Source organism: Cygnus atratus, chromosome 24, assembly GCF_013377495.2.
Source record: "Cygnus atratus isolate AKBS03 ecotype Queensland, Australia chromosome 24, CAtr_DNAZoo_HiC_assembly, whole genome shotgun sequence".
Classification (NCBI taxonomy): Eukaryota; Metazoa; Chordata; class Aves; order Anseriformes; family Anatidae; genus Cygnus; species Cygnus atratus.
Genome location: NC_066385.1, coordinates 6,139,560 through 6,157,670, shown reverse-complemented (window position 1 = coordinate 6,157,670; position 18,111 = coordinate 6,139,560). Strand labels below are relative to the sequence as shown.

The 18,111-nt window shown below is 45.3% G+C and overlaps 1 protein-coding gene across 1 annotated transcript; it reads left to right on the top strand.

Annotated features, from left to right (window-relative positions):
- The first annotated feature begins 6,179 nt into the window (after positions 1-6,179).
- On the top strand, positions 6,180-17,589 carry LRIF1 (ligand dependent nuclear receptor interacting factor 1). Its single transcript, XM_035569195.2, has 4 exons — positions 6,180-6,313; positions 11,745-13,260; positions 14,745-15,023; positions 16,334-17,589. Exons 1-4 carry the CDS (start codon positions 6,249-6,251, stop codon positions 16,796-16,798), a joined length of 2,325 nt encoding a protein of 774 aa, XP_035425088.2. The 5' UTR covers positions 6,180-6,248; the 3' UTR covers positions 16,799-17,589.
- The last annotated feature ends 522 nt before the right edge of the window (positions 17,590-18,111 follow it).

The window sequence follows — 18,111 nt, the reverse complement described above, 5'->3', positions numbered from 1 at the left end:
GCCTTAAATCTGATGATGATTGATGTTACTAGAGTTTTTGCCACTCCTGTCCCTCCCTTGGCTCCTTCATTCCTCTCCAACATGCAGAAAACCTGCTCTGTATTTCCAGGTGATATTTCTCCCTCCCTTTTCCTTATTCGAGGCTTAACTTTTAGGTGGCTCGTGTTTCAGGGGTTGTGAGTCAGGGCTGAAGTTGTCTTTTCTTATCTCATTTCCTTTGGTTTGCGCCACAGCCGGCGGAAGCAGGCATCTACGCTGTGGTGAATCACGCCATGGGTAGGTGGCCAAAGTAGGTCATCCGATTGCCTCTGGTGGCTTCTGCTACAAGGGGCACCTTTCCAAACCAGAGGCAGAGGTTTTTTTGTTGTTGTGTTTTTTTTTTTTTTTTTTTTTAGAGCTGCTTTAGCCTTATGGGCGTTGATAAGACAGCTTCCTTCCTCTCTGTTGAAGAAACCTTCGCCTGCTAATGCTGTTCACCAGTTCAACCAGCTTTACTGCTTGGCTTGAAGGACTGCAGCCACTTGTGCTGAAAACAAGAGGCTCAAGAACCTAATCCTGGAGGACCCAGCCCCAGGTGGTGCTGGGTGGGAGTTTCCCACTCCCTGGGCTTGCCAGGAGTGGCAGCAGAAGGCAGGTCCCTGCCTCACCTCAACAAGGTCATCCCCAAGGCATGCGGTCAGAGAGCGAGCTGGGCATGGGGAGCCGTGTTGTGACTGACCCTGGTTGTCCTGCGCTTTTGGTGCTGAAGCATTTGCATTCCAACGTCTTTACTGAAACAAAGCAGCAAGCACAAACACTCCTAGCTTTAGCGTTAAGTCTGGGGAAGAGGAGGCTCAGGGCAGAGCTCGCTGCCCTCTGCAGCCACCTGAGGGGAAGGTGTGGGGAGCTGGGGGTCGGCCTCTTCTCGCAGGTAACTGTGATAGGACCAGAGGGAATGGCCTCGAGTTGTGCCAGGGGAGGTTCAGGTGGGAAGTGAGGAGACATTTCTTCTCGGAAATTGTACAAAACAACAACAGCACAGCACAAACTCTTTAACAAAATGAAACCTATTAGCGAAGATTTGGTGGACCAAAATCAATGTGTAAAATTTGTACAATTTCAGGCATTTGTTTAATGTCTAGAAATCAGAAGAGCTGAAGGAATTCTTGTGAACCCTCATGAAACCCTATTTTTATTAAAAATACTTTTTGCCGTATCTAATGCCGTTTACTTTTCCAAGCTGTATAACTGGCAGTGAATTTAGATGCTTACCGCTTTATACTTGCAAATTTGCTTTTCGTGGTTGAAAATATTAATTTGACGTGCATTATATAGAGGTGGAACCCAGCCTTTGTAGGACATGCACAGCTTTGACTTGCCACTAAAAATTCCATTGAGAACTAGAAAAGAATTAGCAATTTATGTAGCATGCACTGAATAGGGAGCACATGGAAAATTCTCTGTTAGCATCATCTAGTGCTGTCACAAGTGTTACAGGACTCCAGATTCATTAGGGCATCAGTCGTTACAAAAATTTGCTGTCTTGTGATATCTCAGTGGCATCAAGTTTGGCAGAAGCAAGTCTTCTGCTATCAAGATATGATAATTGAGGTGTTAGGCCAACAAGCCAAATAATCCTTTTGAAAAGAAGACTGGACAAACATTCAGGAAATAAACAACTTGGCAGTTTTGCGCACAAATATGTGCTTTCATTAGTTGTGTTGTAAACTCAAAGTCAAAAATAAACGATACTGTATGAGCAGGCAGGAAAAGAATACAAACAGTTGAACTGGTATCTGCTAAAGACTGCATCAAAACTGATGTTTGGGCAAAATGTGTCTGTTTTCCAGTTTAGAGGAAGCTGAGTTACACCTTACATGACGTGTGAAATTAACCTGAGGAAAAAGTTACAACTATGAAAAAATCTTTGAGGGATTTTTAAAATCTGGCTTCCTGTAAATGAAAAAGGTAAAAATGTTTCTCGTAGTTAACAGAGGCTGGAATATCTTGCCAATTGAAAGGGAGCTTGAACGATTTAACAAGAATGGCTCAGATCTGAAGGAACTGTAATTTTCCAGAAGCCCAGCTGGTATCTTCTTGCAGTAAGAGCTGTACAGTAAATATCACTTGGACATGGTGAACCTGCTGTGGCCAGAACTGCACTGCAGAGAAAATAAGTACCTCAGATCAGCTCTCATCCAACAGGACAAAGTCTGCAGGGAAGAAAAGCCACTGGGTCGATAACTAAATTTTAGATCACTTTTGAAAGACGAGCTTCCTTGGCTTTTAAGAAATGAAAAAAGGAGCTAGTCCTAAAGATACGTGTCTTTAAGGTATTCTAGATTAAAGACCAGCTTCTGATTTCAGCGTAGCAGCCAGAACATTGCAGGCTGCTGTGAAATAGGGAAAATTTATCCACAGACCTTTTACCTGGCTGCCCTGGAACAGGGATGCGTCCAGAATGTGTCAGATGCAGCATTTCCAATCCAGTCAGATGCCATCCCTTGCTCATTGGGATATCCATGTGGGAAGGGAAGGAAAAGAGGGGAAAAAGCTTTTGACCGGGTAGAGTGGTGATTTTTGGTGAACCCATTGGTGATTAGACATTGACCTAATTCCTATCTGGGGACGTACAGGAATCATTGCAAGTAGCTTCAGGTGAATTCCTGCAATTTGTTTGGCATGGAAAGACAGGAAGAGCTATAAGCTTTGCCCTTTATTTGAGTTAGAATATGTCCTTCCCTTTAAGGATATTGAAATGTGGGGATTATCTCCACTTTAGCCTGAATGGATAGTGCAAGTTTGGAACTTATTGGGCATATTTTCATTAGAGTAGAAAATCAACTTTATGGGTTAGGTGAACTTCCAAGATGGCACCTGCATTAATTTACAAGAGTTGTGCAGTGGTTCTTATTTCGGCAGAGACCAAGTTCCTCCTCAAACGTTCACAAGCTGGGCCCTGGAAACCTCCATGCCCAAGACAACTTCACTTCACCCTCCTTTTTCTTCTAGCCCCCAGCCTCCATTGAGTAACATTGCTAATGACTTTGGAACTAGAAAGTTTGTTCTCTACATCATCTCTTTGGGATCCCGAGCTGATCGTTATTTCACTATCTCCAAGCAGCGAAGGAACTGCATTGCTAGTCATCAATATTTAAAAAAAAACCAAATCCCCCAATAGCAATAAAGTTATTTCTTGCATTTATTTCAAGTATACAATACCTTATACAATTTTAACAATCGTGGTTTATATTCTCAGGTCATCTTCAGAAAACAGGAAGACTCAAAACTATCTTTTGAATTGGAAAATCAGCTTATATGGCTTATGGAGCTTTAAAGAAAAACTCCATAGAAATTACAGGTCTCACAGAAGAATTGCATTAGATTCACAAGTGCTAGCTGTGGTATAAGCAAGCCGTTCACGAGCTCTAAGCTGCTGGGCAAGAAGTATACATGGGAGATCACACAGGTTCCCTTCTGGGCTGAAATTATGCGGTCGTTTTCCAGACAGTGTCCTGAAGAAGAGAAGGGTTAGGTTGGCCCCGGTCCTTCTCAGAGAGGTGACACGGATGGCCTCTGACCAGCCACGGTGCCTCTGCTTGGCTTCACCTACACTGCTGTTCCAGAAAGTCTCTGCTTTGGGAAGATGGGATTTGGGTTGATGCCAATGTACTTCATGCTACTGAGAGATTTAGTCTGTACTCAAGAGGTTTCTTAAAATATGACTAAATGCAGATTCCTAGCTCTGAGGTCCTAAATTAGAGGTCAGCCTCTGTCTCACCCAAGGCTTCTGCTGACCATAAAGGGAACTAAAGTCTTGGGAGTGACTGAGTTCATCTCAAAATGGGTGTCTAAAATAGATCAGAGGAACCATCCTTGAAAACAGTCAATTTTTCTATTCTGGCTGCAAAGGATAATTAGCACAGACATGGACATCTACCCTGCAGGTATCTGGAGAGAGGTGGAATGTGGCTCACAGTTTCCTTTGTACTCGTCATACAAGTTAAGGCCCCATCAGAGAGAGAGAACAGAATTTTACCAAGCTGTTCTGCCACACAGGACAAGGAATCCAACATGTGCTCCAAGTTTCACGTCACTTTGACAACCTATGGTTGGTAAAAGCAAAATTGTACCAGATTATTTTGAAAGTTTTCCCTTTTTTGAAAGAATTCATGAAATACGACGACTGTCTCTGCAAATCTTGGAGGTTGTATGAATTTATTTATTAGGACATGTCATAGAAAGGCATTTATGTGGCAGGATACCTCTAAGGAATTGAAGGGGAGATGATTGAACAAAAAAGATGAGAGAAGTGAGTGCTGTGGGTAAGGTGGAGTGGAAAGGAGTGAAGGGATTGGTGGGTGGGTGAAGGACTGAGAGGTAACACAGTGTGTAAGTTTATTTGGGTAGGGGAGGGATGCTGGTGAACCTGTGAAGATTTGTTAGCAGGAGGAGGCTGGAAAATCGGAGTAAGTATTGCTCGGTGATGTTGTGAGCTGAAGAAGTCAGTTGATGGGATGCAGGGAAAGTCCAGGTCGATAATGGTGACCCATGGCTGTAGACTTTGAGTGGGGATGAGCGTGGGGAAGAAGGGAAGACTGTGTATCATGGGATGACTCCATGGGGAACAAGAGAAGAGAGGACTACTGAAATCCAAAGAAAACCAGGAAGTCACATTTGTCGTGAGTGTAACTCGTCTGCTGTACTGCTCTCCCAGATTTTAATGATCTGTGGATCAGGAATTTCCTGAGAATGCTGTAGGTTAGTTGTTCAGGGATGCCCAAGTGCTTACCTGGTCTCACCTCAAACCCCTTCTGAAGGGGGGGAACTGGGAAAGTATAGTCAGTGGCAGAGGCAGAGCATATGTAAATGGGCAGCGGCTAAAGGATGCCTGGCAATGAGATGGCTGAGAAGGAGGAGTTTCAGTATGAGCTAGAAGATGTAGTTTCAAGGCAGTTAAAGAAAATCAGAGCTAGGAACAAGGGGTTGTAAGCACTGAGGAACAAGCAGAGCTTCTGGAGCAGTAACTGAGATTCGTACACCGCAGAGGATTCCTGGTGAGGATAAGGCACAGGCAGATAGATGGAGCTCGTGAGAGAGCCGAGGAAAGCTGAGCCACGCTGTCCTCCGCACACTGCCACCCCTGGCAGGACGCCGAAGCGCCATGGAGCTGGGACTGCTTCACCAGCTTTGCGCCGCCATCGCGCCTCCAGCAGCAAGGTGGGCTGCGCAAGGAAGCCGAACGGACGCTCTCGTGGGGCGGCTGTTTAGATGATCTCCCCGTGCCAGTGGAATCGGGGGGAAAATACATCAGAGTGCGAGCAGCTCAGTTCTGCCTTCATAAAACGTGTCAAGAGTCCAGCTCAGCGCGGATGGTATTTGTGCCTACAGCACAAGGACTCCACCGAAGGACACGGCAACGTGTAATCAGCATCTTGGGCCACAACAGCCACGCTGGAGGGGCAACGGCCTGGACATAGTGCACAGAGCACTCAGAGGGGAAAAAAAACAGGATTATAACCCGACTTGAAGAGAGCAGACGTTAGCCTTTTCAGGGAGGTATTGTCCTGTGAGAGGGCTGGGGTTGTTCAGCCTGGAGAAGGCTCTGGGGAGAGCTCATTGGGGTCTTTCAATACTTAAAGGGGGCTTATGAAAAGGATGGAGAAGGGCTCTTTACTTGGGTGGATAACGACAGGACAAGGGGAAATGGGCTTAAACTCAAAGAGGGGAGACTCAAATTAGACATTAGATGGAAATCCTTTAATCAGAGCGTGGTGAGGCACAAAACAGGTTGCCCAGAGAAGCTGCGGCAGCCCCATCCCTGGTGGTGCTCAAGGCCAGACCGGACGGGGCTTTGGGAAGCCTGATGTAGGGCGAAGCGTCCCTGCCCCGGCAGGGGTTGGTGCTGGGCGCTCCGTGCGGTGCCCCCAACCCGCGCCGCCCCGCGGCCCTGTGACGGGGCTGACGGGAGCCCCTTCCCGCCTAAATCCCGGCCGCCGGAAGCGCGCCTCCCCGCCTCCATCTACTTCCGGCGACCGCCGGAAGCGCCGCCACCTCCCGCCGCACCACTCGCGGCCGCCGGGTGGCGCCAGGCTCCACTTCCGCTCCCCGCCGGAAGCGGCGGCGGACGGAAGTAGCCGCCGAGCGGCGGCGGCTGGGATAGGCGGGGCGGCCGGAAGTGACGCGCGCAGCGCCCCGCTCCGCCCCTGCCTCCCACCGCCGCCGATCGTTGGCCGCCGCCCGCCGCCGCCGCCGCCGCCGCCGCCGCCATGTCCCGCCGCCCGGTGGGGGCCCCGCGGAGCCGAGAGGAGCGGCCGGGCAGCGCCGCGCAGTTGTGAGTACCGGGCCCGGGCGGAGCGGCGCGGGTCGGCCCGGCGCTCGCCCCCTCCCGGCGGAGGGCGGAGGGGGGCGGGCAGCGCAGCGCTGCCGCCGCCGCCGTCGTGTTCCCGGGCGGCTCGGCAGGGCCCGGCCGAGCAGGGAGCGACCCGGCAGGTACGGTCCCGCCGCCCTCCAGCCGCTTCCCCGCGGGGCCCGGCCCGGTGGGGGGGGCGAGGCGGCGGCGCGGGGAGGGAGGGAGGAGGAGGAGGAGGAGGAGGGAGAAGGGGGCGGTGCCGGGAACGGGCACCGGGGCGTCGAGGCCTCGAGAACGACGTTGGGGCGTCGAGGCTGGGAGCGGGGAACCGGGGTGCCGAGGACGGGAGCGGGGCCGCCGCCGCCCTTCCCAGCTCTTCGCGCCTCCGCCCGCCCCGCTCGACGCCCTCCCGTGAGGCACGTGCTGGGGTGGACAAGGGGGGCGAGGCCGCGTGTTGGAGGCTGAGGCCGTCCTCCCGTAACAGCGCGCGGCCGCCCGGCCATGCTGACGGAACCGGGCGTTGCAGCCACGCTTCTACGCCGCGGGCTCGGGCCGCGGTTGGGCTCCCCGCACGTCGCGTGGGCTCTCCGGAGGTCGCGGTGCAGCGAGGCGTTCCCGCTGGGCTCCTTCAGCACAAGAGGGCTCCTTGGAGGCTGTGGCCGCGGGGTGGTCGCTTTGGCTGCGCTCGCTGCCGCGCTGCCGGGGGTTTGTGGCGGTCGTTGATGGGCGGAGCGGTGCCTCGCAGCGCGCGGTCTGCTCCCCGGCCATTAGCGTGCCCTGCTGTAATTGTTCTTACTACAGGGAATACTCTGCGGGGGGTGGAAGCGTTTTTGTGCCAAGCATAAAACGTTTCTTCAGCCGTTACTGAAAGCTGCTGGATTACAGGAAGACCCCGTGCCTTTAGCAACGGCTTGTGCCTAAATCCTGGACGGGATTTCTGGCTTTGCGTGCAAACTCAGCATCGGTTTCTAGATTTTGTTCAGATGACAAAATTACTTCATTAACATATTCAAGTAGCACATAGACAAGATACGGCTGCATAAAATACAGACTACGGTTACTTCACTTTAACTTGTCTCTAGGTGTATGCTTTCGAATTATATTCAATGTTATTTTGCCGCTTCCAGGATTCGGCTGTACCCATTAAAATAAAAGAAGCTGGTTCTCTGACGTTTGTAGTGCTTTGTGGTCCCTGGTTGATTTATTGATGTTCAGAGGAGATGAAAGCTGCCTCTAAAGCATTATCTGGGAGAAAGGCAATCTGGAAAGTAGCTGACTGGAGCTGAAACAGAACGTTTCTTCCAGCGACTCTGAAGTGTAACTGAAGCTTGAGCAAATCTGTCTTTTTATCTCCACCAATGTATTTTTTAGGTGGCAAGATCATGATTTTGGTTGCCCTAGTGGTTACAATGGATTCAGCAAATGGTTTTATTCACTGAAAATGTTCTAAGGGCGTGTGTGTATGGCAAAAATCAGAGATAGAAGACGAATTTTTACATCATCGGCATTTTGTTCTTTGAGTCTGGTGCTTATTCAGAATAGCAAACAATCTGGGATGAGAACTTGAGACAACCTTGCCCTTTAGACTGATGTGGCTGATTGTATGAGTGAAGAAAACAGGAATTCTGTTTCAGCCGAGGAAGGATGTAGGGTATTCTTTTTGTTTTTCTAGCTTAACGGAAAAATGGTAATTTAAAACCCAACAGAGCTTTCTGTTTCCTTCTGCTGTCTCTGCTTCGTAGGTTGCTTAACGACATGCTCCTAGTTGAGTAGGAAGCTTTTGATACCGCCACGCAGACTGTGTAAGGAAATAACGACTGGTTTTGTTCAAGAAAAATGGCATGTAGACATCAGTTTTCTCTGAATATCACAGATTTTTTATTTTCTTTAAAGGAAAGCTGGCTACCTGGATTTGATAGTTTCTGTGGTGACATTAGAGAAGATTACCATCCACCACTATTATTTCTTCTAGTTTATTGTCCTGAAATATTGTTCAGGGGTCTGCCTTGATGTTCAGACCTTGGTCCGCACTTTTAAATATGATGATGTGCAAGAACAGAAGTATTTCTAAGCGTTAATGTGTGAGATTTGGGAAGCTCTATATTTGTGAAGAGTAGGGAGGCGGAGGAGGACGAAATGGAGTAAGAAAGTTCTACTTCAGCTATTATGGGAAAGACTCCCCAACTACAATTCAGTACATTTCCTGTATTTATATATTTTTAAGGAAAATTTACCCACTTTCTTGACAAAATTAATCTGACATCCTTAAAGGGAGAAACTAGTGGATTTTTCATTCTGCTGAATGAAATCTCAAAACATGTTCTTCTGAAAAAAAGGGCTGCAGAAGGAAGACAAGTAGGTTCCAGATCTCATCTTTGCTACCCAACCATGTATACAAGCAAGCTGGAAATGCTTAGTTTCGGTAATATTCAAAGTGTCAGTCCTGGCTATTTCTTTGTTTCTCCTGGAAGAGCCTTTAGCGAAGTGAGATAAATACCATGAAGAGTTTTCAACTCCCATCTGAAATGGGAAAAGTGTTGTAGTCCCCCACGGACAACAGTGTCTGAAGTCATTGGCCGTGACGTCTTCCCTTCCTGTTCGTAGATGCTCGAGTAAATCGGTGTGAATAAGACTTCTTAGTGTCTCATCTGAATGGTTCCCTTCCTTCTTCTTTATCTTTTAGCTTTTTCTATTTCTGCAGTCCTGTAAATACCTGTTACTTGCTTCAGGCAAACAAATGCTAGTTTCTAGAAAACGGTTATTTTGGGGTTTCCCGCTCTTTTTGCGTAGCGTGTGAAGAAAAAAAAGCTGCAGTTGCCTTCGGTAATCATGAAAGGCAGGAAGGGTCTGGAGCTGAGGCAAACTGGATTTTTGGGGTGTTCTTCCTTCCTAAGCCTACCTGAAAGGTCCTGTTTGTAGCCCAGCCTCAAGAGCAGCTGTGCGGCCCCCTGGGAGGGAGGGAAGTGGGGCAGGGCAGGAACGAGAAGTGTGGAGGTGAAAACTGGAAGCTGCTGCCGCCGCTGAAGATAATATTCATGCCAATGCATCCTCTGTCGCATCGCTCTTTCTGTTTTTCCTGCTTCCTCGCTCGTCGACCTGCTTCTGCTCCTCCTCTCCGAGAGTCAGAGCTGTGCCCTTGTGGCGGGTGGAGGCGCCTGCCCCTCGGGAGGTTTCTTCTGCCCTTTGGAGCCTCTTTGCGGTGCTGGGTAGTTTCAGCGGGGCTCGCGCCTGTTTGCTCGGTTGAAAGGTGCAGAGGTTCGGCAGTTTTGTGTCTACGGAACATGCTGAGAATTCCCGTCTGAATTTTCCTTCAGAATATTCGTTCTTGCATAGAGATGAGAAGGAAGGTTGAGAGCGTAGCGCTCGGAGCTAACAAAGAGGCATTCGGAGCACACAGCGGTGACAGATGCAGAGTGTTGTCCAGGAGCTCACTGCTGATCTTCCCAATTCCCCATTATCAGTAATGCTAGGAGCTTTAAAGGGGTTCCAAAAAGACATTTTTTCTACTGTAATTGCATTCGAACATATAAATATTGTTAATTGCCCTTTGTTTAAGCAAAACTATGTAAGATCATTATTCTTCAGTGCTAGTTTTTCTCAGCTGTCCTTTCAGATTCCAAAGCATCCAACCCCGTTTTACCACTAAAGCCTCAGACAGCAGCATCCATCCAGAACTACGTAGCATATTGCCCATGTTGTCCTCTCTAGTACGAGATTATTTTTAAAACAAAAGTACTGCAGAATTTCCTGCCCACTGCACTGACAAATCACGTAAACCTCTTCTTTTTCGCATAGTGTGCTTAGAAATGAGGTGTTGTACCCAAGTATTGGACGTGGGAGTTAATTTTAAGGTTACAGCAAGGAAAGTGCTGCGTGCCTAAAGCCTTTAGACAGGCAATAGCATAGGTTTTATGTCGGCCGTCAAGGAGAACGCGACCTCTCAAACTGTGCCAGGAACTGTCCTACCCAGGGCACGAAGAGCATCCTTGTGGCTTCTTACTTGCTGGAAAAAGACAATGTCTTGGCTGACTTCTTGAGCAGATGCAACGGTGGGATGCGTGAATGGTATCTCCGAATCGCCCTGTTCCGAGCTGAGCTGCAGGCCCAAACCATCGCTTTGCTGCCAGAAAAGCTGCCAGCGTTCCCCATGCTACCTGACAGTAAACGGGACCCAGCACCGGGAAGCACCCTCACGGCCATGTTCTCAATGAATTTGTCGATGTAGGAAGTCAATAGGGCAGAGCTGGAATGCTTTTGGTGACCAAAAGCGACGTTGGCAGCTCTGCCTTTTAGTCATTCTGCATCTGATGTCAAGACCGTCCCGTTCTGTTCGTGTGTCTCAGCCTGCCGTGTCGCTTCCGCGGTGCTTCGGGTTCTGCCGAGTCCAGGAGTTCTCTGGGGAAGATGCCTGCCTTCGGGCAAACTCGCTCCGAGTGGGGAAGATCCTCTCTGTCCCGGAACGGACCTAAGTCTTTTGTCATTCCTGTCTTGGCGTTTGAAGCAGTCACAGCTAACTTTTGGATGGGCAAGGTTCTCTCTGTCTGTCTGCTGTTCAGAATTTTTGTCTTTGCAGCTGCATCTACTCTTCAGATTTCCCTGGTTCTGACTCTGTGTATTCCTTCTAGTTCTTGAGGCCCTTTTCTTCCTAAACGTAGAGTTCTGTTCTCATCAATCACACAGAGCTTCTGTACGTTCCTTGATCGCGTTTGGTTTCGTTCTCTCTATGAAGATGACCACCTTTGTGGTCTGCATCCGTCTAAAGAATGAGCGAGCAGGTGAGGTGTAGGCAAATGCCTTGGTCACTGTACGTCCTGTTCCACCAAGGGAATGTATTCTGCTTCTTAATTTTTTCCTGTGTATGTGTCTGAGGTAATTTCTGTTTCCACCTTGCCATGCAATTAATCTGCCTATATTTTCCCAAAGCTTTCCTGAAATTCATACTTCTCAGTGCTAAGTAGGGGTATTAATAGCAGCAGGTGGCAAGAAACATGCCTCCTCTGTGAAATCCGTTGATGATGTTCCTTCCATTTAGAAGGAAAAGGAAGGGCTCTGTAAGTAGAAGAGGAGAATAATTTCAGGCGTTTTCTTGGGTCTTTTAAGTGTGTATTTTTTTAATCTGAAAAGGATGCTGTTTTTTGCCTTTCTGATGTGTAATAGTTGGATGTTATTTTTAGATAGTCTGTGGTACTCTGAAATGCTAACCCAAAATGTACAGTAAGTAGATCAGAGTTATTTTTGCCCCGAAGTTCCTGAAGATTAGGTCTGGAATTTTTCAGTAGTTAATCTGTTTCTAAGGCATAGCAGCGTTGGGTGTACAATTCACTGATGCACATTAATTAAAATATCTGTGCTGTGTTCACTTATGCTTTCTTTCTTTTTTCTTTTTCTTGTCTCTTTTCTTTGTTTTGTTAAGCATTGCAGGCTGTATGTACCGAGTAGTTCAGACGACGGGACCAGATGGAAAAAACCTTCTGAAATTACTTCCAATTTCTAAATCTTCTGGAAACTTTGTGCCAATAGTTCAGTCTTCAGCCATGTCAAATAATCCTAAAGGGAACATTTCTAGTCCGGTTCATCTTACTTTTAAGACACAGCTTGCCAATACTACTGCACCTTCATCTGTTAAGATACCTGTTTTTCAGTCTCCTAATCCTGGAAAGATAATTCTTACAAGGACATTAGACAAACAGGAAAGCGTTAGAGCAGGTTCTGAAACAGAAAGCTTAACTGCAAAATCAGCTGCTAACATCCAGAGCAGTTGTGTTTCAGCTGATAGACTGTCTTTGCAGAACATTGCTGTAACAAGTTCATCTAACCAGAGTAACACCGCATACATGTTGGTAAACACAAAGAGCCTTCCCGCTGCTATGAAGTCTCCAGTACTGCCCTCTGACCACCACCTCCAGATACCAGCTGATGCAGAAGTGAAATCTGTCCCAGCTTCTTTTTTACCGCCTGCAATACAGCAAAAAATACTTGCAGCTGCAGCAACAAATGTGTCTGGAGGAGCTGACAGTACGAAAACGCCAACTGTTATTTACGTGTCACCCGTGAACGCAGTGAGAACAGTACTTCCCAAGCGGTTGCGAACCATTTGCCCCAAAGCCACCACAGACGTTTCAAAAACGTTAATAATGACAGCTACACAAATGGCAAATTGTTCTTCTCCTGAGACGGTAACACCTGATGATCAGCAGTGCCAGCAAACACCAATGAAGTGGATTGTGCAAGAAAGTCCGCAGTTATCAGCGCCTTGCCTTATTCCTGTAAAGTCATCGAACAATGTGGCTTCTAAGATCTTGAAAACTTTGTCAGATATGAAGAATGTAGAAGTTAACTCTGCGAATATTTTACCGCTCTGTTCTAGTGGTCCTGGTGGAAGCCAAACAAAAATCACACCTCTTAAAGATAATGCTCTGGTCATGTACAGTGGGAAAGTCTATTTGTTGACCAAAAGAGGTTCTGACGTTCTGTCAGCCCACGTTGACAAACAAGCATCTTCCTCTTCTGATGCTTCACTTAAAAAGGAGGCATCCAAGCTAATTGCTTCTACTGAAGTCACTAAAATAACCAATAAAGTGGTGAATCTGGTATTGTCAAAAAGCAAAGGAATGGTGCTGTCTCAGAAAGATCCAAAAATGTGTACAAATGCAGAAGTTTCTCCACTGGCTGGTTTAAGAAATGACTTAAAATCCGCACCTGCAGCTCTGGTGACACCAAGCGTTAAGGAGCACAGTTCCGCTGTAATCCAGGGAAAGAGTTTGCCCCTGACCAAGAGCATTTCAAGTGGAGTGACCCCTATTACAGCAGTAGGGACACAGGAAAATATATGCCAAGGTGGCAAAGAAACGATTCATTCCCCCAGAGCAGCAAGTGCTGTTTTACCTCAGTCTAAACAAGAGTGTGCTTTCAGTGAAGACTGGCAAAAGGTAACTCTCTCCAATAAACATGCCAATCTCAGTCTCTGCTAAATTGTTACATGGTCCTGGTTCTGTCGGAATAAAATAGCTGTTAGTAAGTTCACGGGTTGTTGTGACCATTCCGGTCACCAGAAATGCTGGTCTGAAGTGTAGTTCCTTGGTTCAAAAATGGAAAATACTTGTTTTGTTTTGTTTTGTTTTCCCAGCAAAATTGCACTGGAGTGGGTGCAAGTGAGAAAAGGCATAAAGAAAAGGGCAAGGAGAAGAAAACTTTTATTTCTTCACAAGATAAATTATGTACAGCAAGTGGAAAGTACAGGAAAGCTGTTCATCTGGTAGCTATCTGCTCTCAAATGTTGATGCTGCATTTTCCCAGCAGTTGACTGTGCTGTAAGCATGATGTAAAGTAGAGAAGCTTAGAGCTATGTGAGAGGAGAACAAGGTGGACAAGCAGGGGTTGTCAGGCTAGGAGGAAGGCGTTACAGCTCCAGTTTCTGCTATCTGAGAGCGCCCAAGGTGGGAGCTGCGTTCCCTTCCTTTCATGCTGTGATGCGGAGGGATTCTCTTCCTCTGTGTCATCGCAGATGTCAGGTAGATGGAACTCTTGAGAGCTGTAATGGCGACAGTGCTTTCCCCCTTCAGGCTGCCTACACGTTCTTCTAAAATCGTAACGTAGAAAATATCTAAAAGAGACCTTAGCTGCAAATTGCACAAACTCTGTGCAAACTCTGTGAAGGATTGCAAGTCAAGCTTTCAGTTGTCGAGGAGGACAGAGTGAATTTGTCTGCAGATGAAAAATTGTTCTGAAGCAAGCATGTATTTGCTTATGTTGACCAGGCTGAAGAGAAATGTCAGCTAAGCATATTTATGCACATTTGAGGCATTTAATCGTTGCAGTAGGGCCTCTTTTTTGATTGTTACTCACCTGAAAAAACTGTTCAGATAAACATTTTTTCTTGAGTGCTGTGTGATGCCAAGTGGTAGCGTTCTGACTTGCCTTAGTTGTTTGCTGCTTTTAGTCCATAAATTTGCAAGGCTATGGGTGCCAGACATAGTGATGTCACCTTGGCCTTGCAGATGAGGAACAGTTCAGGTTACAGTGAGATTAGGTAGGAGGACTGGTTAATAGTGCTTTGTTGGTATTATCAAAATGGAGTGTTTTCAACAGCCTGAAGGTGACTGTAAAGAACACCGTCTGATCTTTCACATCTTCCTTTTTTACTTCTAAGCTTTAGAGTAGGTTACTTTATATGGTTTACTAGTTGGACTTTGCATTTTCTGGATGTTATACAACACACTTGGTGTTTTAGGTAACTAATAATAATGTTAGACCTATGATAATATGTCATAATTCCTCAAAATTGGCTTACACATGTTAAATGCAACTCTTGTGAAAATTTATTTTCCCAGTGCTTCTAGTAAACTAAGGCTTCTGTATATATGGAGGGAGAGGGAGAGAGATTCATGGTTCCCTCCCTGTTTCTGTATTTCAGGTCCAGCGTGAAAAGATGGATTCACAGGGAAAAGTTAATCAAATCAAACACCAAGAGAAGCCACACTGGAAACAATACTTGGAATTAAGGAGAAAATTTGGTCTCTCCAAGGAGGAGAGAGTCTACCTTAAGAGAATACCATTGATAACCTCCAGTGAGAAACCAGATGAAAGGGTGTGTTCCAGTAACAGCTTGAAAACGAGAAATGACTCTTGCAGTTCATCATCATTAGATGTGACAATAACAAATCAACATCAGGAATGTGTTAAAGAGGAAAAGGTATCTTGAATGTTTCTGGCACTAAAGTATGTGTACTGCAAACACATTCAGAAAGCAGCATGTGTATGGTCAGTATAGGGCTGTGATTTTTGTTTGAACCCTCCCACCCTGTGATTCATCAGGGCAAGTCAGTAATTGTTACAGTCCCTTTGGAAGTTGTTCCTAGAGCTTGGTTTTGTGCTGCTATAGAGCTGTGTGATTTCAGTGTGACTTGAGTGATCTTTTTTCTTTTAATCCCCTTTTCTGGGTTCAGCTAGAGGAAATAAAAAGAACAAATGCTTTGAAGCGCCCTCTAGTGGTGGATGAACAGTCGAAAGGATAGCCTTTATTGGAATAGAAACTACACCTCTGTGATTCTGATTTATATTTAGCCTTCTGCAAACGGTTATGTATATCCAGTAGTGCAGTGAATACATGCAGAATAATAGAGGAATGATTTCTTGGGAAGCTTTACCCGTGAATTCAAAATCAGGCAAGTGCTGTTATTTCAAGGCGCTTCAGACATTCACATGATGAGCTCTGTGACATCCAAAGAAAAGCATCCACTTGGCTGTGTGCAGTGTTATTGAAAAAAATTGACTCATGTACCTGTCTGGTCGTTAGAGCTGTCAGTGTCTTTATAAACTTAGCCCTTTGTCATCGACTATGGATGTTCTTCAGTGCTTCTGGAAAGGTTCCTTTAATGTAAGGACTTCTATCTTAATGCATGAAAGTGATTTTATCCATCCAAAGTAGTCCTGTTCAGCTTTAGTGTTGTAAACTTTATTTTGTATAATTCTACTCCACCCAGTCAAAGGCTTTCTCAGATTTTAATAACTCTATGTTGAGAGCCCAGCTTTGGGCAGATCTACTGCCTGCTCATAGTAAGGTACATCAAAATTTAAATAGCAAGGTAGTTGAGAGGAATGTGGTTTTGTAATGGACCTCATCTCTAATATTTGAGCTTTTTGGAAACGTCAGCCTGAAGAATGTTTTGCATTTTTCCACCAAGTTAGATAAAAAATTTTGGCTTCCGCTAGAGTTAAAGAGGTGATAGCATGAAATGATAGGCATGCGCAGGAAGGGCAGAAGTGGACTATTGGGTAAGGAAGAAAGTTAACGTTCTAGAGTTGTTAACCAGGAATCTTTGCTAGAAAACATTATCGAACATGGAAGTATGTTTGCTCAAATTGCTAAAAGAAACATCTTCCATACAGTAATTCTAAGAAGCATGCAGCAATATGTGTAATATGTGCCTAATGAGCTGTGAATAAAGTAGAACGATGCTCAATTTAACAGAAGTATGTTTTGTGTGTTTCTTGACTATACAGATAATTGTGGATCTGGAAGATTCATCTAAGAAAAGAAAAATAAAATCCTCATTGGTGTCAGACAGTGGAAAGAGAAGGAAGACATCAGTCAAATCAACCACAAGTTCAAATTCAGAAGATACTGGCCCAAGTTCCATCCTACTTAACAGAAGTGCTTCTCCTCCACCAGTCTTACTGCAGCAAAGTACTTTCACGGACTTTGTTACATCCTCTGTAGGGAGGGACTCCGAGCAAGAGACATGCTCTCAAAATAGTGATGTTATAGACTCTCATATTCCAGTTTTAGTGTCTTGTGAAGATCATACTTCAGTTTTTGAAGGCTCTTTCAGAGATGATGCTTTCCCTTTGACTCCGCCAGACTTGGATGAAACAATCCGGGATGAAAAGATAAAACGACTTAAACAGCTCTTAAGAGAACGAGAAGCAGCACTTGAAGAGATGCGTAGAAAAATGCAGCAAACCTGAAATACCGAAGGTAGTGATCTGGACCATATGCATCTTCATTTCAGTGATTTCAAGAAGAAATAGTGTTTAAATAAACATGAATATTTCTGGTAGACAGAGGATCCTTTAAGATTTCTTTAAAAAATTTCTTTAAAAATTTACTAGATATATTTAGTAAAGTACAGGGTTCCTGTTAAAGACCAGAAATAAAAGACTTGGACATCATATTCTGCTTCTGGGACATGTACACAAATGGAAGAATGCAGAAGAGAGGTGTTTTTATTATTTTTAGTATATTCTATGTATTTTGAATTAAAGGGGTTTCTGTATTAGCCCTAGAGAATAAACTTTCCCATTTTGGAAATTTGTGGCTTATCTCTTAGAATTTGAATGCAAATTGTAAACCCCAGTTGTAAATATTTTTTGTTTTCCTAATATTTTGTAATGCATGACAACTTTTCTGAATCATTGAGAACTGTCAATTGTCATAAAAGGTCAATGGTCAGTGGTTAATAAATGCTATTTAAGTAGTCTGGGGGTTAGACTTCAGGCAGTAATAATACTGATATTTATAAAAAACAAATACTTTACAGATGTGAAGATGGAACCAGTACTAACATCTGAAGTATGCCAGTAAAGTTATATAGATATGTGTCTCTTACTGTTATTGTTGTAAGCCTTTATAAGGCCTTTGCCAGCAGTGCAATGTAGAAGATTAGTTGTGGTGATTTTTTTTTTGAGGGGTGAGAATTCTTTTTAAAAAGAATTCTCTTGAATCATTACTTATTGAAGCAAAAAAGGCACGTTTCTTTATCTGAGTGGTATCTTTAATGTATCTTTAATAATTCTCGATGAATGTCTCTTCCGTTCACTTGATCAGTCTTTATTTGTATGTCTCCTGCTACCTGCGTTTGATGCTACCTAAGTTTTGCATTGTAGGAGAGAATGAGCACTCAGGCTGTCTTTGCCACCATGATTTTTGTAGATCTTTGTAGCGCATTTCCCCAGCATATTTTGTCAGGTGTTGTATGGAGGCCTTTCGCTACTTTCTCTTGTCTGTGTCATAGACGCAAATAAGTTGGAAAACACCTTCAACGTTTTCAAGTCCAACCATCAACCTGACCTACCAAGCCCCCCATCGCTAGAAGATGGCCCTTTGCGCCACATTGAATTTTGTCATGTCACTGAATTTTGTTAGGTTCTTCTGCAGTTCTTCACAGTTAGGCTTCATTGCTGCAGCCTTGACTAACTGTACCACCAACAGAACTTGCCCTTGTTTTTCTTGTCCATGTATGGCTATATTGAACATTACTGATCCCTGTAGAACTTAGTCT